Source organism: Rhinopithecus roxellana, chromosome 4, assembly GCF_007565055.1.
Source record: "Rhinopithecus roxellana isolate Shanxi Qingling chromosome 4, ASM756505v1, whole genome shotgun sequence".
Taxonomy (NCBI): domain Eukaryota; kingdom Metazoa; phylum Chordata; class Mammalia; order Primates; family Cercopithecidae; genus Rhinopithecus; species Rhinopithecus roxellana.
The window spans coordinates 2,558,818-2,580,868 of record NC_044552.1 but is presented as its reverse complement, the minus strand read 5'-3'; the positions used below and the strand labels follow the sequence as shown (position 1 = coordinate 2,580,868).

General features: G+C 39.8%; 1 protein-coding gene across 1 annotated transcript in view; it reads left to right on the top strand.

Moving 5' to 3' along the window:
- STMND1 (stathmin domain containing 1) overlaps positions 1–20,725 on the top strand; it is a 28,309-nt gene extending 7,584 nt beyond the window's left edge. The window contains exons 2-5 of the mRNA XM_010352729.2: positions 4,583–4,760; positions 10,245–10,396; positions 18,769–18,900; positions 19,944–20,725. Of these exons, the coding sequence (XP_010351031.2) occupies positions 4,583–4,760; positions 10,245–10,396; positions 18,769–18,900; positions 19,944–20,231 (750 nt within the window). The 3' untranslated portion in view covers positions 20,232–20,725. The remainder of the gene's footprint in view (positions 1–4,582; positions 4,761–10,244; positions 10,397–18,768; positions 18,901–19,943) is intronic.
- Positions 20,726–22,051: the final 1,326 nt, after the last annotated feature.

Here is a 22,051-nt window from a genome sequence, read left to right as displayed (position 1 = left end):
GTCCTTTTCTCCTTGTCCACTGGAAGCTCATTTATCAAGAACCAATTCAGGCATTTTCTCTTCTTTCATACCTTTTGCTCCCTCCAACAAGATATAAACTTTTATCACAGTACAGCAAGGCTTTGCTGCAGAGATTGGGAGGTTGGGCACAGCGTCAGGTGCCTGTAGTCCTAGCTACTGGAGAGACTAAGGCAGGAGGATTGCTTGAATCCATGCCCTTTGATTGTGCCTGTGAATAGCCACTGCACCCCAGCCTGGGCAACATATGCAGACCCTGTCTCTAAAAAAAAAGAGTAGGAAGTGGAGGGCAGAGTCCTGAGGTCTTTCAAAGACTGGGCAGGAAAGAAAAGTGCCCCTTGGGCCAACAGGTAAAATCAATAGACATCAAATGAGTCCGGTCACGATGGCTCATGCCTGTAATCCCAGCACTTTGGGAGGCCGAGGTGGGCGGATCACGAGGTCAGGAATTCGAGACCAGCCTGACCAACATGGTGAAACCCTGTCTCCACTAAAAATACAAAAATTACCCGGGCGTGGTGGTGCATGCCTGTAATCCCAGTTACTCGGAAGGCTGAGGCAGGAGAATCACTTGAACCCAAGAGGCAGAGGTTGCAGTGAGCCGAGATCACACCACTGCACTCAAGCCTGGGTGACAGAACAAGACGCTGTCTCAAAAAAAAAAGAAAAGAAAAGAAATTAAAAGACTCCTGGGAAGACATTACCGAGTGGAAGATGCATGTGTTCTTTGTGTTCTTACTGCTTCTGGAGACACTGAGGAGACTTCCTCTGGTATGTGTGTCTTAGATGGAGAAGATGTTGATAACATCTATTGAAATGAGAAGTGGGAAACTTGCAATGAAAGAGGGCCAGCACCTGGAGAGAGAAGACATGGTAGTCAAGGGAGATACCATAAAAGTCTTTCTGAACACATTGACATTTAAAATTTACTTCCTCTAAAAATAAATGACAGTTCTTTAAATTGAATTAATTCAGCTTTGTGAAAAACCCATTACATTGTTCTTATTTTGCTGTGGAACTGTGAAAAATATAACATGGACCAGCATTTTGTCATCAATGATTTTTACTAAATCATCGAGAGACCATTTTTATGCTTTGTTTTGACCTATTTACAAGCAATGGAACTGTGGTTCGAAGAAACAGACACCCTTGAAAGGAGAAGGTGGGATTATAAATTAGTGCAGTATTTATGGAGAACCTTCTGGAAACACATATTAATATAAAATGTGCATATCCTTAGACCCAGCATATCCACATCCAGGAATTTATTCTCATGGAATGATTGGATGGGTTCATGGGTTCACAGTGATATATATTCACATATATTATTCCAACACAGTTTATATTATTGAAAAGTTAGAAACACCTAGATGTCCTTCAGTAGGACTTGGCTAAATACACTGTGGCATAGTTACATAAGGAGCTCCAATGCCATCGTCAGATAAGTAGCTACTCCTTATCACTAAATAGAATGAGGTAGGCCTATGTATGTTGATATAGGTAAATGTTTCTTATATATTGTTAAGCAGGTTACAGAAATGTAATATCGTTTAATATATAATTCTTTCCATTTTATTTTTAAAACAGCTTTATTAAAATACAATTCACATGATTCACCTACTCTCTTAGTCTGTTTGTGCTGCTATAACAGAATACCATGGGCTGGGTAAATTATAAAAAACAGAAATTTCTTTTTATAGGAAGTCCAAGATCAAGGCAATGGAAGGTTTGATTGTCTGGTGAGGGCTGCCCTTCTGTGTCCTCACATGGCAGAAAAGCAGAGCAAGTTAACTGAATCTGTGTGAAGCTTTTCTTTATAACACCTTAATCCCATTAATGAGGGAGGATCCCGCATGGCCTAATCAGCTCTTGAAGGTCCCACCTCTTAATATCACATTGGTAACACCTGAATTTGAAAGGGACACATTCAAACCATAGCATCCCTTTAAAATGTACAATTAACAGCCATTACCACAATCTAATTTTAGAACATTTTGCCCTCCACAAAGAAATGACTACCCATTAATAGTCAATCCTCATTCCCCCACCCTAGGCAATCAATAAATCTATTTTCTGTTTCTATAAATTTGCCTATTCTCAATATGAATGGCCTTTGTGATTGGCTTTTTTCACTTAGCATAATATTTCCAAGTATTATCTATGTTGAAACATATGTCAGTGTTTAATTTCTTTTTCTTGCCAGATAATATTCCTTTGGCTGACTGTACCGCATTTTATTTATACATTCATCAGCTGATGGATACTTGGGTTGTTTCCACTTTGGGGGTATTATAAATAATAATTGTGAATATTCGTGTGCAAGTTTTTGCAAGAACAGATGTTTTTATTTTGCTTGGGGACATACTTAGGGGTGAAATTTCTGGGTCACATGGTAACTCTATGTTTCACTTTTTGAAGAGCTCTCAGTGTTTTCTAAAGTGCTGCACCGTTTCACATTTGCCCAGCAATATATGAGGGTTCGAATTTCCCCACATCTTCACCAACACTTGTTGTTATGTGTCATTTTCATTATAGTTATCCTAGGGGATATGAAGTGGTATCTCACTGTGGTTTTGATTTGCATTCCCCTACTGATTAGTAATATTGAACATCTTCTCGTGTGCTTATTGGCCAGTTCCAATGTATTTTTAAAGGTTATATGAGCAAATACATCTGGGCAATGATATACTAAAATGTTAGTAGTGCTTCTCTCTAGAAGATATTATTTCTTATTTTCTACTGTGTTTATCAATCAAGGTTCTACCAGAGGGAAAGAACCAGTAGGATAGACAGATAGATAGACAGGTAGATAGGTAAATTGTAAGGAACTGGCTGATACAGTCATGAAGGCTGGCTAAGAAAATCAAAATCCATAGGATAGGGCAGGCAGTCAAAAAGAACAGGCTGGAGTTGAAGCTACATTTCACAGGCAGATTTCCTCTTCCTCAGGAAGACCTCAGTTCTACTCTTGAAGCCTTTCAATTGACTGGATGAGACCTACCCAGATTATCAAGGGTAATCTCCTTTACTTAAAGTCAATTGATTACATATATTTACCACATCTACAAACAACATTTACAGTACCACTAAGATTTGTGTTTGATAGAATAACTGGCTACTATAGCCTAGCCCAGTTGACACATAAAACTAACCACTGCAATTCTCTTTTATATTATTTAATTATTTTTTACAATAAGTCAAAGTCGGCATCACTGTTTTTTTTTGTGTTTTTTTTTTTTTTTTTTTTTTTTTTTTTGCGATGGGGTTTCCCCATCTCACCCAGGCTAGTCTCGAACTCCTGGGCTCCAGTGATCCTCCCTCCCCCACCTCCCAAAGTGCTGGGGTTACAGGCATGAGCCACCACATCCAGTCTGTATTACTTTTTTAATCAGCAAAAACAATATAGCTTCATTATTATAAATTGTTTTAATACTGTAGTACCTCTACTCTCACACTCAAGGCTGAACTTGTCTTTCTTGGTATCCTCCAGAATGCTCAGCATAGTAGCTTTTACCTGGTAGATGCCTATTAGGTACTATATTTGTTTTCTATTGCTGCTATAGCCAATTCACACAAGTTTAGTGGCTTAAAACAGTAGTCGCCAACCTTTTTGACACCAGGGACCAGTTTTGTGGAAGACAGTTTTTCCATGAACTAGGGTTGGGGGGATGGTTTCAGGATGACTCAACGGCATTACATCTATAGTATACTTTATTTCTATTATTATTACATTGTAATATATAATGAAATAATTATACAACTCACCATAATGTAGAATTAGTGGAAGCCTTGAGCTTGTCTTCCTGCAACTAGACAGTCCCATCTGGGGGTAATGGAAAACAGTGACAGATTATAAGGCATTAGATTCTTTTTTTTTTTTTTTGAGACAGAGTTTCACTCTTGTGGCCGAAATTGAAGTGCAGTGATGCGATCTCGGCTCACTGCAGCCTCCGCCTCCTGGGTTCAAGCAATTCTCATGCCTAAGCCTCCCTAGTAGCTCAGATTACAGGCACTCGCCACCATGCCTGGCTAATTTTTTGTATTTTTAGTAGAGACAGGATTTCACCATGTTGGGCAGGCTGGTCTCAAACTCCTGACCTCAGGTGATCCCCCTGCCTCAGCCTCACAAGGTGCTGGGATAACAGGCCTGAGCTACCGTGCCCGGCCGCATTAGATTCTTAAAAGGAGTAAGCAACCTAGATCCCTCACATGTGCAGTTCACAATAGGGTTTGTGCTCCTATGAGAATCTAACGCCACTGCTGATCTGACAGGAGGCAGAGCTCTGGGGTAATGTGAGTGATGAGGAGCAGCTGTAAATAAAGATGAAGCTTCGCTGGCTAGCCCGCTCCTCACCTCCTGCTCTGCAGTCTGGTTCCTAACAGGTCACGGACCAGTACTAGTATGTGGCCCGGAGGGGCTGGGGACCCCTGATCTATGGCTTTCTGGGTACTATACAGCCCACCACAGATACTAGCTGGCTAAATATTCACAAAGCAGACCCTGGAACATTGTTTTTATTTACCAAGAAATCTTGATTCTAACAAAGCTGTTCCCTTTTCACAGGCTGATGTTGGTGTGCCTCATAGTAGCGAAAACTGCAACCCCCAGATGGAAGCTGCTCTGACCGAGAATACTGTGGACCCTGCAGAAGGCCTGGAACAAGTCCAGGTGGGAAGCTTACCTGGAACCATTTCAGAAAATTCTCCATCTCCTAGTGAAAGAAACAGACGAGGAAATTCAGGTAACCTCCCTCTGCCCCCATTCACATAGACCTTCACAAAATACTGTTTCTCTAAATACGTCTACAAGGTTTACTTGGTGGTCCTTTTATCATTGCTTTCTGGGCCATGAAGTATGTTAAATGGCAATGTTTTTATCTCTGAAACATTAGAATTTAGCCTTAGGCCTTCATTACGTGAGTCAAGCGTGCTAAGCATTAATCTTCTTGTCGATGAAGTAATTAAGACCATCTTTTAAAAATAAATAAATAAATAAACTAAGAGGCTTTATTGGGAGTTAAGGCCAGACTTTAGGAATGGAACTTGCATAGTTCCAAGGAATTTAAACTCCCACGATGATAATATCTTTCCAAGGAAAAGTTCTACATATACACAAATAAATAAAACTTACAATAAACTGTTTTCCCTGTCTTTCCCCATCCAAAGTATCAGCAAATATACAACAAAGGAATCTTTCAGAAATGTGAAAGAGGTAGTTATGACTGACTTGTGCTATTTAGAAACTATTTGTGGGTTTTACTATGGTGCGTTTTCCCTCAACTTGAATTACTGTCTGGTGTCGATTTAAGTCATCTTATTTATATTCGGTCAGCCTTTGAAACATATTGAACTTCACAGCCCTCAAGGAAAAGTACTCTTTTTATTTTGGGGGGGAAGACTTTTGCTCCCCACCACTGTTATTTCTTCTCTAGGTACAAGTTGGGATTGGAAAACAGATGGGTTCATACATGCGATTCTATTTCTTGAACTTTCCTGGCACACTCAGGTTATCACAGATTTTCTATTCGCCCTCCCCTTGCTGTTCTGATGTAGTCAGCGTGACCTCTCAGAATGACTAGGAGGTTGAGGAATGCAGCACAGGAATGGCCTCTCCCTCCCTTCTATGTGTTAGGTTGACAAATACATCTTTTTTCTTTCCAATAATTTTGTTGATGCAACTTCCCTCTAGACAGCAACATGAATGCTAAATATCAATGTTGGTCACAGACTGCAGAGTGTCAGGCAGACAGGGACCTGGTGACCCAGGACAGTCAGTGCTGCCAGGTGTATGTACAATGTTAAAGAGGGTGACAGGTAAGCAGAAAGGTGTTGAGAGAGAACAGCTAGGGAGGAAGTCACCCACCAAAGCAGATGTTTCTAAAATGCAGCATCAAGGAGTCCTCAGGAAGCATCTTACCACAGAGTGAGTAGGACCTAATACCCTGAACTTTCTATTTGTCCTCTGCCCAGTTTCCACTCTCTGTCTCAGCCCTTGGCATCCTCCTTTTTGTGTCTCTGCTCTTCAAATCTGCAGGGTATACTTCTTCTCTTTTTGCGACAGAGTCTTGCTCTGTCACCCGGGCTGGAGTGCAGTGGCGCAATCTCGGCTCACTGCAACTTCCACCTCCCAGGTTCAAGCAGTACTCCTGCCTCAGCCTTCTGAGTAGCTGGGATTACAGGCATGAGCCATCACGCCTGGCTAATTTTTGTATTTTTAGTAGAGACAGGGTTTCACCATGTTGGCCAGGCTGGTCTCGAACTCCTGACCTCAAGTGATACACATGCCCCTCAGCCTCCCAAAGTGTTGGGATTACAGGCACGGGCCACTGCACCTGGCCCTGCAGAGTATATTTCTTAAGACCATCAAGTTTAACACTAACATTCCCCAAGTGTTTCCTTTTTTAAAATATTTATTTCGTATAATTTCAGAGTCAAGAAAAGGTACAAAAAACAAAGAACACTTATATTCTTTCACTCAGATTCCCCAAATGTTAACCTTCTGCCACATTGCATTATCATATACCCCCTTATACAAGCAGATTTTTTTTTGTTAATAAGTTACAGACATAATGGCACTTTGCTTTCACATACTCCTTTGTGTATTTCCTAAAAACAAGGACACAAGGACACTCTTTGCATAATCTCTGTACAAGGATCAAAATTGGGAAATTACTCTTCTTTTTTTTTTTTTTTTTTTTTTTTTAGAGACAGAATTTTGCTCTTGTTGCCCAGGCTGGAGGGCAATGACGCAATCTCAGCTCACTGCAACCTCCGCCTCCCAGGTTCAAGCGATTCTCCTGCCTCAGCCTCCCGAGTAGCTGAGTTTACAGGCGCCCGCCACCATGCCTGGCTAATTTTTGTATTTTTAGTAGAGACGAGGTTTCATCAGATTGGTCAGTCTGATCTCAAACTCCTGACCTCAGGTGATCTGCCCGCTTCGGCCTCTCCAAGTGCTGGGATTATAGGCATGAGCCACCACGTCCAGCCAGGAAATTACCTTTGATGTAGTACTGTTATCTCATCTATAGATCATATTCAAATTTGGTCAATTGTCTCACAACTATTCTTTATAAATGAATTTCTGATGCAGGATCTATCTAATCCAGGATCACATTTTTAATTCAGTCATCTATGGTCTTTAGTCTTCTTTAATCTGAACAACTCCTCAGTTTTTCTTAGTCTTTTATGAACTTGATATCTTTGAAAAGTATAAAACATTTATTTTGCAGAATGTTTATCAATTTGGGTTTGTTTGAGCTTTCCTCCTGATTGGATTTGGGTTACGCATTTTTTTTTTTTTTTTTTTGGAGACAGAGTCTTGTTTTGTCACCCAGGCTGGAGTGCAGTGGCACAATCTCAGCTCACTGCAACCTCCGCCTCCCAGATTCAAGCAATTCTGTCTGCCTCAGCCTGTCGACTAGCTGGGATTACAGGTGCCTGCCACCACACTCAGGTTTTTTGTTTGTTTTTAGTAGAGACGGGGTTTCACCATGTTAGCCAGGCTGATCTTGAACTCCTAACCTCAAGTGATCCACCTGCCTTGGCCTCCCAAAGTGCTGGGATTACAGGCATGAGCCAGGGTTATACAGTTTTAGCAAGAATACCAAAAATGATATTGTGTCTTTCTTAATACATAAAATTAAGAGGTACATTATATCTATACTCAACTCATTATGTTTATGGGGAGTTTTGTTTTGCAAAAGTCATTTTTAATCTAGTAACTTTTATAAATGTTTAAAATTCAATTTGGATTTTGAGTCACAGTTAGAAAGCCTTTCCCTACACCAAGGTTAAAGATGAATTCACCCGTGTTTTCTTGTATAATTTCACTTTTTACACTTATGCTTATGAAGAGTTTCCAGTGACATCAGAAAATGCTCATATAAATATTAGCTAGATAAGAAATGAAACTGTATGTTCAGTATGATGTCGAACTTATAAAAATAAAATTTTGTATATTAACAATGGTAATCTCTGAGTGGTGAAAGCATAGGCATTTTTCTAATCTTTTACTAGTTTCTGTATTTTCTAAGTTTACTACAGTAACTATTACTTTTATAATCAAAAGAAGCACAACATGGTTTTTAAACAATCTCCAATATTCTCCAATGTCCCAAGAAAGCATGAAAATTGTTGAAATGACTGACATATTCCAGGAATCTCTGTATAAGTTAGTTGCTGTAAATATCAAGCCAAATACTTTAGAGAACTCCAAAAAGAACGGATCGCAATGGTTACAATGATTTTATTACGTTAGCAACAGATGTCAAACATGACATTCCTTTTAGAAACATCCTGGGAGAGAAATGAACCACTGACAGTGGAGCTGCTTACATGACGTATTTGGGAGAACAGTGGGACAGTTGAGAGAGTGAGGGTTGGAGCCAAGCAGACTTAGATTTAGCCCTGCGTAACACACATGCTACCTGTGTCACCATGGTAAGTTAATTAGCTTCTCTCACATCAGTGTTTATTTCTAAAATAGGGATAATAATAGCACTCTGAGTTGATGTTTGCATTTGATGTCACAGTGTGTCAAGTACTTAGTGTAGTGCAGGTGCCTAAGTGCTCAGTAAATGATCATTATTATTATTTTGACCCTTCCAAACAAGGCCACCTTCTAACCAAAAAAATCATTCCAGTTCCTTGAAGGGGATTCACTTCTGACCTTGTCATTGAAATCTTCTCCATTGTTTCAAGTTTCTCGTTGACCTCCCTGTCTGACGTGTTTTACTACCCCGTGCCAAAATCTGTACAGAGCACTTTAAAATCAGAAGCGGCTCTATTTCAAACACTTGCAAGAGTAGAAAAAACAGCACTAGACAGATACTGATAGGAGGAAAACTGTTGGAGTTACTTGCAGTGGCCAATCCTGGAAATCTCTTATACCGGAGAGGTTAATATGTTGAAGTGAGAGACATCTGATTAGTGTGTGCGAGTGTGTGTGAGTGTGAGTGTGTGTGTGTGTGTGTCTTCTATCTTCCCAGCATAAATTCATGAGAGGTCTCACTGCTAACCACTGAGATTAGAAATTTTCGCCGGGCAAAGTGGCTCATGCCTGTAATCCCAGCTCTTCAGGAGGCCAAGGTGGGCAGACCACCTGAGGTCAGGAGTTTGAGACCAGCCTGTCCAACATGGTGAAATCCCATCTCTACTAAAAATACACAAATTAGGCATGGTGGCACACACCTGTAGTCCCAGCTGCTTGGGAGGCTGAGGCAAGAGAATCGCTTGAACCCAGGAGGAGGAGATTGCAGTGAGCTGAGATCTCGCCATTGCACTCCAGCCTGAGTGACAAGAGTGAAATTTAATCTCAAAAAAAAAAAAAAAAGGAAAGAATTTTTTATGGGAAGATGCCATCCACTAAATAGAATGGACTTGGTTACATCAGGACTTCCTGATGATGACAGCATAGAAGATAGCTCCCTTCTCAGGACTTCCTATTGCACTGTTACAGACAGGAAAAGCAAAAGTGTCTTTGGCCCAACAGGCCAGCGCCGTTTGTTTTATAATGTGATGGCATAACCATGGCTGCTTATTTGCTTATTTATGTAATTGGATGATTTGTGATGGGGGAGCCTCTCTCATTAGTGCAGCTTATAAAGACTCCCCCATAAACTGTTTCAGTGCTCATTTTTAGAATCATGAATAAAAATTTAGCTAATATCACTCTAACTCCAATTCTGATTTGGTTCAAAGACTCTTTTCAAAAAGGCACACTTTTACTTATGTAGACTTGGCAGATGGCATAATTATAAACTTAGGGTTGCAGAACTAGAAGTCTCTTGGCAACATCACGCTGTTTATCCTTTGTATACAAAGCATGGAAACCAAACCACAACTCAAAGAATCACCAAAAGAATATCTGATTCTTAGCTGTGGTTTAGCTTCATAATTACTCAAGCAAACCAACGTCGTCGTACCCAAGTGTATAGGTGTTGTTACCACAAAAAGGCAGTCCACAGCAGCACACAGAAAGGCTTTTTGTTATCTTAATATGTGATCTGCTAAGTAACCAGTATATTATGTTGATGTGTATCCTCTGTAAGAACATGAATAATTTGAACTTCAAAGGATTACAAAGACTTATAATAGAAATATATTAAGTGTTGAAGCTAAGATCTAATTAAGTAGCATGGTTTGTAAGGCATCCATTTAGCATTTGATTGAAAAAAATCTTGGTTCTTACATTTTGCTTTCTTTTTTCTTTTCCTCTTTTTTGGAAGATCTAGTGACCAATGGATTAATCAATAAATCCCAACCCCTAGACAGTCGAGAGCGACAGAAGTCATCAGATATCCTGGAGGAACTAATTGTTCAAGGAATTATACAAAGCCACAGCAAAGTATTTAGAAATGGAGAGTCATATGATGTCACGGCAAGTAATTTTGTAATTAACATTAGCTTATAGTTAAAATTAGCAATAGAATATGATGGATCATGAGTCATTATTTCCAGCATATGCAAGTTACAATACAGATAACAGCATTTATTTAAGTCCCTTAAATTCCCCCCACACCTCCACACACCATCTCATATGGTTTGGTTCTGTGCTCCCATTCAAATCTCACCTTGAATTGTAATCCTCAGGTGTCAAGGGTGGAACCAGGTGGAGGTAATTGAATCATGCAGGTGGTTTCCCCTATGCTGTTCTCATGATAGTGAGTGAGTCTCACGAAATCTGATGGTTTTATAAATGTCTGGCATTTCCCCTGCTTGCACTCTCCTACCGCCTTCTGAAAAGGTTCCTTCCACCATGATTGTAAGTTTCCTGAGGCCTTCCCAGCCATGTAAAACTGTGAATCAATTAAACCTCTTTTCTTTATAAAGTTATTATAAATAAACATAATTTATAAAGAAAAATACCCAGTCTCAGGTATTTCCTTATAGCAATGTGAGAACAGACTAATACACCATCCTTCTTTGTGGACTCAGGAATTGCTCCAATTATTAATGATTAATTGATCCAGTAAAACATATATTGGGTTTTACTAAATTTCAGAAACAATAGGCCCCACTGAATAACATACTTTCATTCTTTCAACAGTTTTTCTTGAGCACTACCTATGTAATAGGCATTGTGCGGGAATTAGAAATGTAAAACTGAATCTGATTTATTCAGTAAGAAAATAGGCCCGACAAGTGTTTGAGGTGATGGATATGCTAATTACCCTGACTTCATCATTACACATGTATCAAAACATCATACTGTACCCTATAAATATATACAATTCCATGTCCATTAAAAATAAAGTAAAACTTTAAAAGAGAAAAAAATAGACCTAAATGCCAAAGCTAAAACAAATATGGCTATACATTTATCCATATGCACACCCCAAAATCGAACATGAAGAATTAAATAGAATTCTAGAAATTGCTGTACTATTATTTTTCTTTGTTAATTTATCCTGATTAATCTGTCATAGTTTTTCCTCAGCATGAATAATATTTTTACTATGATTTTAACTAGCTTGGTTAAAGTCTAGAGTTCTAAATTTTTTTTTTTTTTTGAGATGGAGTCTTGCTTTGTCGCCCAGGCTAGATTACAGTGGTGCGATCTTGGCTCACTGCAACCTCTGCCTACTGGGTTCAAGCGATTCTTCTTCCTCAGCCTCCCTGGAAGCTGGGATTACAGGTGCCCGCCACCATGCCTGACTAATTTTTGTATTTTTAGTAGAGATGGAGTTTCGCCATCTTGGCCAGGCTGGTCTTGAACTCCTGACATCGTGATTCACCCGCCTCGGCCTCCCAAAGTGCTGAGATTACAGGTGTGAGCCATTGCGCCCTGCCCTGACTGAGTTCTAAATTGTTAAATAAATTATGTGGAAGCCTGTGAAGAAGATAGCAGACTTAGTTGTTGCTGTTATTTTGTTTTGTTTTCTTGTTTGTTTGGGTTTTTTTTTTTTTTTAAGCCAATGCTCCCAGGCACTCCCAGTAGTCCTTGAAGTACAGGCAGAAGAGAGAAAGTGAAAGAAAAAAAAAAGAAATAACAGTGAAAAGAAGTCAGAGAAAAAAAAGAAAAGAAAAGAAGCCAGAGAAAAAAATGAATGAAAAAGAAAAGAAAGAAAAGGAAATGGTGGAAATAGAGACCAGAAACTACCCAAAGGCTACTTAATGGTTGTCTATCCCTGTGTTGTAGGGAAAACAGTCCATTAGGAATTAAAAACTCATTTCAATCAAATTTGCCACCTAGACTGAGTTACTTAGTGTTTGAATAAAGTTAATTTCCTTCTTTGTGTGTGGGGAATGTTGAGAACTCATGAATAAAAGCCAAAGTGGCATTTTCTTTTGAAAAAGGAAAATAAATCCTGCAGAAAGTATTTGGGAGAAAGGAAAGGAGATTGCCAAACCTTGTGAATAACATTATCAGGCTGCCAATAATAAGAGGATGTCGGGGGGTGGGGGGAGGGCAGAAAGGAAGGTAAAAATGGATTATATAATGGAAAAGATAATGCCAACATATGACAATTTACATTTGCACAACGCTCTCATGATACAAGGCATTTTAGAGTGCCTTATCTTATTTGAAAGTACTAGAAGAAGGATGGGGTTTTTAATATCAAAGGGGAGAGGAAAGATTTTTTTCTAGCTGTAGGTCAGTCTGTAGGGGTCAGAAAAAAAGAAGGCATGTCAAAAGAAAAAGGAAAGCAAGTTTGAGAGGAGGCAAATAGATTGTGGAAACATTCAGTAGCTAAACAATGTCTCCTTAAGGAAAATGCTATAGACACTTCTATGTCTGCATACATACACCAGTAGGAATCACATTAAAACATTCTCCGTGATTCAATTGCCAGAGATGAATGAGTTCTGACTTAGACTTCGCAAGGGAGCCTGCAAGGTTAATTAATATAAACTACCTTGTGAAAGAGATGCACCTTTAAAAAAATAATAACTATGGGCTGGACTTTTAATAGCATCATTAAGTGAACCAAAGATGAAGACTATTTTTCATATTATATAGGCATAGAATGGTTGTTGGGAATGTTCTCAAAAGGATTTAAATGTGACAGCCTTCAGGAATGGCACAATTTTGTTTTTTTGACTTTGGTATTAGGCCAAGATACCCCAGCATAAGCCAGGCTTGCAACAGACCAGGCAGTAACACACAACTCTCTTGTTTCATCGCCTAATCCAGTGGTCCTTAACCTGCCGGTACATTGGAGTCACCTGGGGATATTTCAGACATCCCAGTGTCTAGGTACCACTTCCTACCACACAGCCTGGGCATGTGGCCCTGCTTTCACACTTCTGAAAGCTCCCAGGCGATTCCCATGGGCAGCCCAGGTTGAGAACTACTGCCCTGAAGTGTCACCAAAACTCTACACAATGCTCCCAAATTCATTACCAAAGCTGGGAAGGGTTAAAGCATTTGAAATCATTCTTGATTCCCTATTCATTGTGAAAGAAAATTCTGAAATATTCCTGAAAATATACCATTTCAGGAATAGGAACTAAGATTATACTCAGGAAGCCTAAGGAAATAAAAGAGATGCAGTTTCTGTGTCACAGATAAAACTTCTTTCAATTCAGGGGTAACTGAGAACATATGTGTGTCAGACACCAGGTGTCTTGCATATTTTGGGAAGAGTTATGAGGCCAATGTAAAAAGATGAGAATGAATATTGAAGGACTGAGAGGGGAACCGTATTAAGAATGGAAATATTATAAGATAATATTAATCATTAATAATATTAATACTTTGAATATCTAATATTTAGTAAGTTTTTCAAACCCAGACTGATAAAACTGGCTAAAAACAAAATAAGAAGTCAAGGGAAACAAAAAAGGGATAGTCAATAAAAGATATTATGTCAGCAGTTACTACAATGTGGTGAATCTTAACAGACATGTAAATATTATTTCTTCATTGCTCTAGGGGAAAACATTCTTTTAAATAAAATATTATGGGAAAAATGGAATAAATGTGAAAATACTTTGAGTCTCATGCTCTACCAACTGAACAAGCCAAGCAGCCAAGGAGAATAATTTAAAAATAAGACTTCTTATGTGGAACAATAGTGTATTTATATACGAGGACATTTCAGACTTAGATCTGGCTGCTTCTTAGCCAGGTCATTATCTTTCATTGAGTTATTTAGAGTGAAATTGAATAAAGGATGTTGAAAATTGAGGGTTCACCTTCATGAAGGTCCCTCTTCTGAAGCAGGGGCATCCCCCATAAGCTAGTCTCTCCCTAGAGGTAAGGAGAGGATCTGTGTCCACCACAGAGCCCCCTTTGTCTTTTTTCTTAATTTTCTTTGTAAGCTTGCTAGTGAACACCACAGTAATTTCATAGTACTCTCTGGATAGCCATCTTTCAAAAATGTTTATGCTAGAATATTTTATGTTTACTTAAGAGTGAAAATCAGGCTGAGCTAGGTGGCTCATGCCTGTAATCCCAGCACTTTGGGAGACCAAGACAGGCAGATGGCTTGAGCCCAGGAGTTTGAGATCACCTGGGCAACATGGTAAAAACCCATCTCTAAAAAAAAAAAAAAATTAGCTGGGCTTGGTGGTGTGCACCTGTAGTTCCAGCTACTTAGGAGGCTGAGGCTGGAGGATTACTTGAGCCTAGAAGGTCAAGGCTGCAATGAGCCTTGATTGTACCACTGCACTCCAGCCTGGGTGAAAGAGCGAAACCCTGTCAAATAAAAAACCCAATTAAAAAAAAAAAAGAGTTAAATGTGCTAGGCTCACATTTGTAATCCTAGTGCTTTAGGAGGCTAAGCTGGGAGCATCCCTTGAGTCCAGGTGTTCAAGACCAGCCTGGGCAACATGGTAAGATGCCATTTCTTAAAAAAAAAAAAAAAAAATTAAGAGTTAAAATGATATGTAAGAAATATAAGATTAAGAAGCTAAGTATCAGATTGTTGAGTGAATCGGTGTATTTTTAAACATTCTAATGAGACTTAAGTGACTATATTATAAGCAAACATTGGTTTTATGTACACATGTCAATATGTGTATGGATTGGTATAGACCTCTTCAGAGAAATGTAATTGGCTCTCATTTATCCACATAGGTATTATTGAGTTCGTCTTTTATCCCAAATTCATTTCTCCCTGCCACTTAGCACATCATGGGTCTCCCTACCTGAGGCCCTGTGAATTCACTACTGACCTCTGTGTCTGGTCAAAGTTTATTCCCTTCTCTGTGCAACTTCTGTACTTGGGAACCTGAAGTGTAATTGGAGAGTTTGTTCACATTAAATAAGAGTCTCTAACATTATTTGTTGAACCTCACGGAGAGTTTTTAAGGAGGAGGAAGCTGACTGAGTTAGGACTCAGTAACGCCAGCTAATGATCTGAGTGACCTTCCCCAGGAGGCCTAACAGTGACAAAACAAGAATGAAGGATCTTTTGCAGGACTGGCCTGTTCTATCCACAAGACTCCCTTAAGGGAACAAAATGAAGACAGGTTCATCCATAGGTCAATAGTTAATTAAGAAAGCTCTGAGGAATGCACAGTGTATGTAAGAAGTAAAATATACAAGTTAGTAGCTAAAAACAGGACTCTAATCTAATTGTAGCATTTTGAACTTGGCAGTCCTCTCAAAGTATTCTTTAAGAAAATAATTGAACTGGTAACTTCTGTAGGTTGATTTTGTTGTGGCCAATTTGTTGCTGTTTCCACTGGTAACACCTCTCTAAGCATAAGGTGATCATTGTTATTATTATTATTTTTTTAAAAAGACAGGGTCTGACTACATTGCCCAGGCTGGTCTTGAATTCCTAAACTCAAGCAATCCGCCTGCCTCAGCCTCCTAAAGTGCTGGGATTATAGCGTGAGCCACTGCGCCCAGCCCATTGTTAACATTTTTAAGTGCCAACATTTGATAAATTCTGACTTCATAAAATTCAATTGTAAAGAATACAGATATCTTTCTAGATGATTTTTGTTTTTTTACCTAAAATGTGGAACTCAAGAAAGAACATGGCTTGCACAGGTAGGATTAACTTCCTCTATGGGGAGGATCATTGTAGGATTAAGCCACGGGAAGAGGTGACCAAAACAGAAAAATTCAAGTTCTCTCGGAACTCCTGATCTCAGAATTTTAGTCAAGATTCAGGCTCCTATGTATAGCCTAATCTGGCATTTCTTTAGTGGATCTTGGATTACTACTTAATTTTCTTTTAGCCTTCTACGCATGAACATCCCTAAAAAATCATTTTCTTGCTAATTTCACAGTATCTCTAGTTGAGCCACCAAAGCAAGTATTTCCCTCTTTTCAGCGGGTGCTTTTTGCCAGCAGGAAACTCAAGAGCCAATTGTCATAAAAAATAATGCAAAATGATGATGGCAGAGGGAACTTGGTTTGACAAACATTCCACAGTTTTCAAGTAGTGAAACCTTTGCACCGTATAAACTGTCCGATGGGTTTAAAGGAGCCAAAACGTCAATACATGTTTTTTCTTTAGAAGACTTTCTAAGAATCATAGATTTTAGAGCTGAAAGAAAGCTTAATAGGCCTCCACCCCCTTGCTGCTTCACAGTTGAGAAAATTGAGTCCAAAGAGAAGAGCTGCCTGGGTCTCCACTACGCGCTGGGCGTTCCTGCCGCCCCAGAGCTGAAGCTCAGGCCTGCTGCCTGATGGTCCCGCCCGACTGCAGGCTCTCCTTCCTCTCCTCTGTGCTTCTGTGCTTCGGCCCCTTTCCGCTTTGTCCTGGTTACGAGTTTGTGTTCTACCTTTGGAAAAAGTCACTGCTTTGACTGAATGAAAAGTAGCTATCATTTGCAGAATGGCTACTTTATCCTTTTCTTTCTTTTTTAAAACCAATTCCAAAATATGTATTATTAAACTTATTTTACAAATGAGGAAACCATAGATTGCAGAGTTTATGGAACCATAGAGAATCAATGCACACGCTGGGCGTGGTGGCTCACGCCTGTAATCCCAGCACTTTGGGTGGCTGAGGCAGGTGGAACACCTGAGGTCAGGAGTTCAAGACCAGCCTGGCCAACATGGTGAAGCCCAGTCTCTACTAAAAATACAAAAATTAACCAGGCATGGTGACACACACCTGTAACCCCAGCTACTTGGGAGGCTAAGGCAGGAGAATCGCTTGAACCTGGGAGGCGGAGGTTGCAGTGAGCCAAGATCGTGTCAATGTGCGCCAGCCTGGGTGACAGGGTGAGACTCGGTCTCAAAAAAAAAAAAAAAAATCATTCAATAGTCCAGCTAGGATTCAAACCCAGGGCTGGCTAAGTCTCAGTCTGGTACCTTGTTTTACTCTGCGCTAAACTGCCTCTCTTTGTTTTATTTTGTCGGTACCTACAGCATTATGGTCTGGAAAAACAATCTTTTAGAAATTACAGTGAATATTAATAGCTCCTTTGTCTTTAAAAAAAAAAAAAAGGCTTTAGAGAAATTATCTAGAACAATATTCAGTTCATTTTGTAATGCAGCCTTGGAGTTAACCACCCCCCACCCAGTTGTAATAAATCTATATTTATATAGAAAGATGTCCGTATTAAGTTAATTGAAGAAAGTGAATTGCAGAGCAGTGTGTATAGTATAACTCCATTTAGGTTTTGTTTAACATTACAGATATCCTTAACATATATATATGTGTATATATATGTGTGCAGAGCAGATATCTGGGAAGACACACACTAAACTCTTTACAAAGATTCGTGCTAAGGACTGGGATTGGGGGCCGGGTGGTTAAATAGAGGATAAGGAGATGATTTGTGTATCAGTTATACTTTTTATAATCCATCTATATTATCTTAAAACCAATTTTTAAAACAAAAACATATACATTAAAACTTTCTTCATAAATACTTTATGACAATTTTACTTATTTTGGAACTAGAAATTATAATTAGAAAGTCATTATTACCGCTTTGCACTATTGAAAGCGTAGTTGATCATATGAAGTGGGATTTTTCCCCCACTGTCATGAAAATGTTTGTCAAGTTCCTCCAGCAAAGCCCAGCACAGAGTTGTTGTTCAGCAATCGTTAATTATCTCTTTCTACCACAAAACCAGAAGCAATGAGAACTAATCTCTACCCCAGATGGAAGTAACTTGTAGTGTGTGGAATATTATAAAATCATCAGGTTGAACTCTTCACCTTGAACTACAAATTCACCCCCATTCTCCACTGCTTTTCATCTTATATTCATTCTCAAGATTTTTTCCTTCTAAGGGGTCATCTTTTATGCAGTCTAAGAACACCTGCATTCGTAGGGCCTTTTTGTAATAGCCTGGTGCTTTTAAGGCATCGAATAGATCTTATCATTATAATTCTGTTGTTACCAACTTTTACATCGTTGTTTTTTAAATCTGCCCCTGAAAAGTTAGATTTTTAAAATTGACTTTATTTACTTATTTATTTATTTATTTATTTATTTATTTATTTATTTTGAGACAGGGTGTCACTCTGTTGCCAAGACTGGAGTGCAGTGGCATGATCTTGGCTCATTGCAACCCCCAGCTCCTGGGCTCAAGCAATCCTCCACCCTCAGCCTCCCAAGTAGCTGGGACTGCAGGCACACACCACCACACCTGGCTAATTTTTTGTATTTTTGTAGAGACAAGGTTTCACTATGTTGCCCAGGCTGGCCTCGAACTCCTGGGCTCAAGCAGTCTTCCCACCTCAGCCTCCCAAAGTGCTGGGATTACATGAGCCACTGCACCCAGCCTAGAATGTACATTTTATATTGTTTATTCTAACTCTTTTGCCCTTCTCCTCTGCCAGTGAATATGATTGTTTCTTCATGTAAAAAAAAATGTTTTTATTCCAGTTAACCATGACTGAGAAGCCATTGAGAAAGCCACCTGCCAGACTGAAAAAACTCACGATCGGAAAGCAAGTGAAGGATTTCACAATGAAGGACATCAAGGAGAAGATGGAGGGCGCCGAGGAGCGCAGGAAGGTACTGAGCTCTCAGATGCTCTAGGCTTGAGGAGTTCACTGTCTGCTAAAATGATCTCATGCCAGACCTTTCCTATCAACAGTTTTAAGACAAATTGCATGGATCTATAATCAGTTTTTTTGTTTTTGTTTTTAGTAATTTTTTTAAGAGACAAAGTCTCACTGTGTTTCCCAGGCTGGAGTACAGTGGCATGCTCAGAGCTCACTGCAACCTTGAACTTTTCGGCTCAAGTGGTCCCCCTGTCTCAGCCTCCTGAGTAGCTAGGACTACAGGCCCATACCACTACATGAGGCTGATTTAAAAAAAAAAAATTTTGTTTAGAGATGGGGTCTTGTTATGTAGCCCAGGTGGTCTTAAACTCCTGGCCTCAAATGATCCTCCTGCCTTGGTCTCCCAAAGTGTTGGGATTACAGACATGAGTCACTGTGTCTGGTCTTTAGCTAGGATTTTAATGATCTTTATGCTTTTTATTATATGTTATATGTTTAGTGGGTTTTTCTTAAAAATTTCCTTTCTGTTGTAAAGGAATAAATCAGGTTGGGTGAAAATTACAGTTGCATCCATATAGCCTAAGTAAGCAACATCCAATTCTTGGAATTAAATGAAGTATGGAGCATTCTTCATATGGGAAAAGAGAAACTTCAATAGAGGCTGGGAGCAGGAGGAGAAACAGGGTTGGGTTGTGGTGTTAAACTGAGAGAAACCACTGCAGAGCATCAGGCTGCATTACTCCTGCTGCATTTTCACCAAGGGCCCCCATAGCCCTCCACATGCCCTTGGCCAGACCCAGCCTTCACAGCTGGGTCCGACAGCCTTCGTTTCCCAGCTCTCTAATTGGCCTATCAGAGAGCAAGAACCAGACTCCAAGCTCCATGAGGGCAGGCCCCATGTCTGCCTTCTTGAACAAGAGTTTCTCAACAAATGTTTGTTATATGGCGGAATAATGACATAGAGAAGTCATGAATGTTCAGTACAAGCAACATTAATCACAACTTGTAGAAAGTTATTCAGGCTCTTTTTCATTCTTTAATACTGCATTTCAGACTAAAGAAGAAGAAATAAGGAAAAGGTTACGGAGTGACCGACTTTTGCCTTCAGCTAATCGTTCAGATTCAGCTGAAGTAGGTGGGGCTGAGCTTGCATTTGCCAAAGGACTTCAAAAGGTGAGATCTGCTGGATTTGAACCATCTGACCTGCAGGGAGGAAAACCATTGAAGAGGAAGAAGAGTAAAAGTGATGCAACCTTGATTGATAGAAACAAAAGTGATGAAAGTTTTGGGGTCGTGGAGTCAGACATGTCCTACAACCAAGAAGATGACATAGTCTATTAAGCCATTTTTTGTGAATTTCATAAGAAAGCATCCATTCTCCCCATTTGTGACATTTGTAGTATGTCTCATATTCTTTGACTGACTGACCTCATTCCACTGGAATTTCTGCCTTGGGCTTAAGGATGATTGTGTGGGTTGCACAGGCTGAAGGTTAGTTGAGTAAATTAAGTAGCTATGCTAGCTTTAAAAAAATGAGCAAGGGGGAGACTTGACCAGCATAGATATTTGGCACTCTCCTTTGTGTGGCTTCAAACATTATGGAGATGTCTTGAATTTATAAGTGCCTTCAGCTTACATGAATAAGTTCATGCCAAATGAAATCCTTCCTGTTTACTCCTGCCTTGTGGCAGAGTCCATCTTCTGCTCGTCCTTTAAGACAAATTGCATGGATTTGTATTAAGTATTTTAATGGTTTGCATGTTTTTTATGCTGTATGTCTAGGGTTTTATAAATTTTTTTCTCTGTGTTGTGAAGGAATAAAGCAATGTCTTGAAGTTGGTTGAATTACAGTTTTATCCATAGAGTTTATGTTAGCAATATCTAATTCTCAGAATTATATGAAGAATGGAGTTTTCTTCTTGCGCAAACGGAAGAACTTCAGTTGAGGCTAGGGGTGGAAGGAAGGAAGTTGTGAGGGTGGGGATAGACTGGGAGTCAGCCTGCTACCAGTGTCTGTCTTCCCTGCAGGCATGCTGAGCTGAGAAGCTGCTGGTTCTCATCTTATTGGAATTATACCTTGGTTCTTCTCTCCCTTACCACTCACATCCAATCAATTGTCAGGTCTTATGAGTCTAGATGCTTTTTTTTTTTGGAGACAGGGTCTCACTTTGTCACCCAGGCTGGAGTACAGTGACATGATCTTGGCTCACTGCAGCCTTGACCTCCTGGAGCTCAAGCGATCCTCAAGCCTCAGACCTCCAAGTAGCTAGGACTACAGGCACACATCACCTCACCTGGCTAATTTTTTGTAGAGACGGGGTTTTGTCATGTTGCCCAGGCTAGTCTCAAACTCCTGAGCTCAAATGATCCACCCACCTCATTTGCTTGCAAACATATATCAAAAGTCAGTGAGTGGCAAGTGACAATGAAGCTGCATCTGGTGGCAGGCTGTAGAGTGGCAAGTGAGTCGATGTACTTCAGTTGTACATCTGCATCTGGTGGCCTTCAAAATATGTTTAAGGCAACTTCAAATCTCTGTATGTTCTGAATTAAAGTCCTGGTGGAATATCCTGACATTGCCACAAAAGCACTGAAAAGCCTGCTTCCATTTCCAGCATCCTATCTTTGTGCAGCAGGGTTTTCTGCAGTGACAGCAAACAAAACGAGATTATGGAGTAGACTGGACATAAGCAACACAATTCGGATGTCACTGTCTCCCATCACCCCAGATGGGACCATCTAGTTGCAGGAAAACAAGCTCAGGCTCCCGCTGATTCTACATTATGGTGAGTTGTATAATTATCTAATTATATATGACAATGTAATAAGAATAGAAATAAAGTGCACAATAAATGTAATGCACTTGAATCATCTTGAAACTATCCACACCCCCTCCCCCACATTCATGGGAAACTTGTCTTCCACGAAACCAGTCCCTGGTGCCAAAAGGTTGGGGACCTCTGTTGTATATGTTCCTATAGCCTGTAGGACTTCAGACACCTACAGCCAGTGAGGTATGATGGTGGTGGTAGAAGCGGGTAGAGGGGCTTCTTCAAAACTCATTGCAGAGCCAAAAGCTTTAGAGTCAGTCTACTTCTTACAGTGTGACCCTGAGGCATGCAGGCTCTCTGTGTCTCGATTACCTTACATGTTAATTTGGG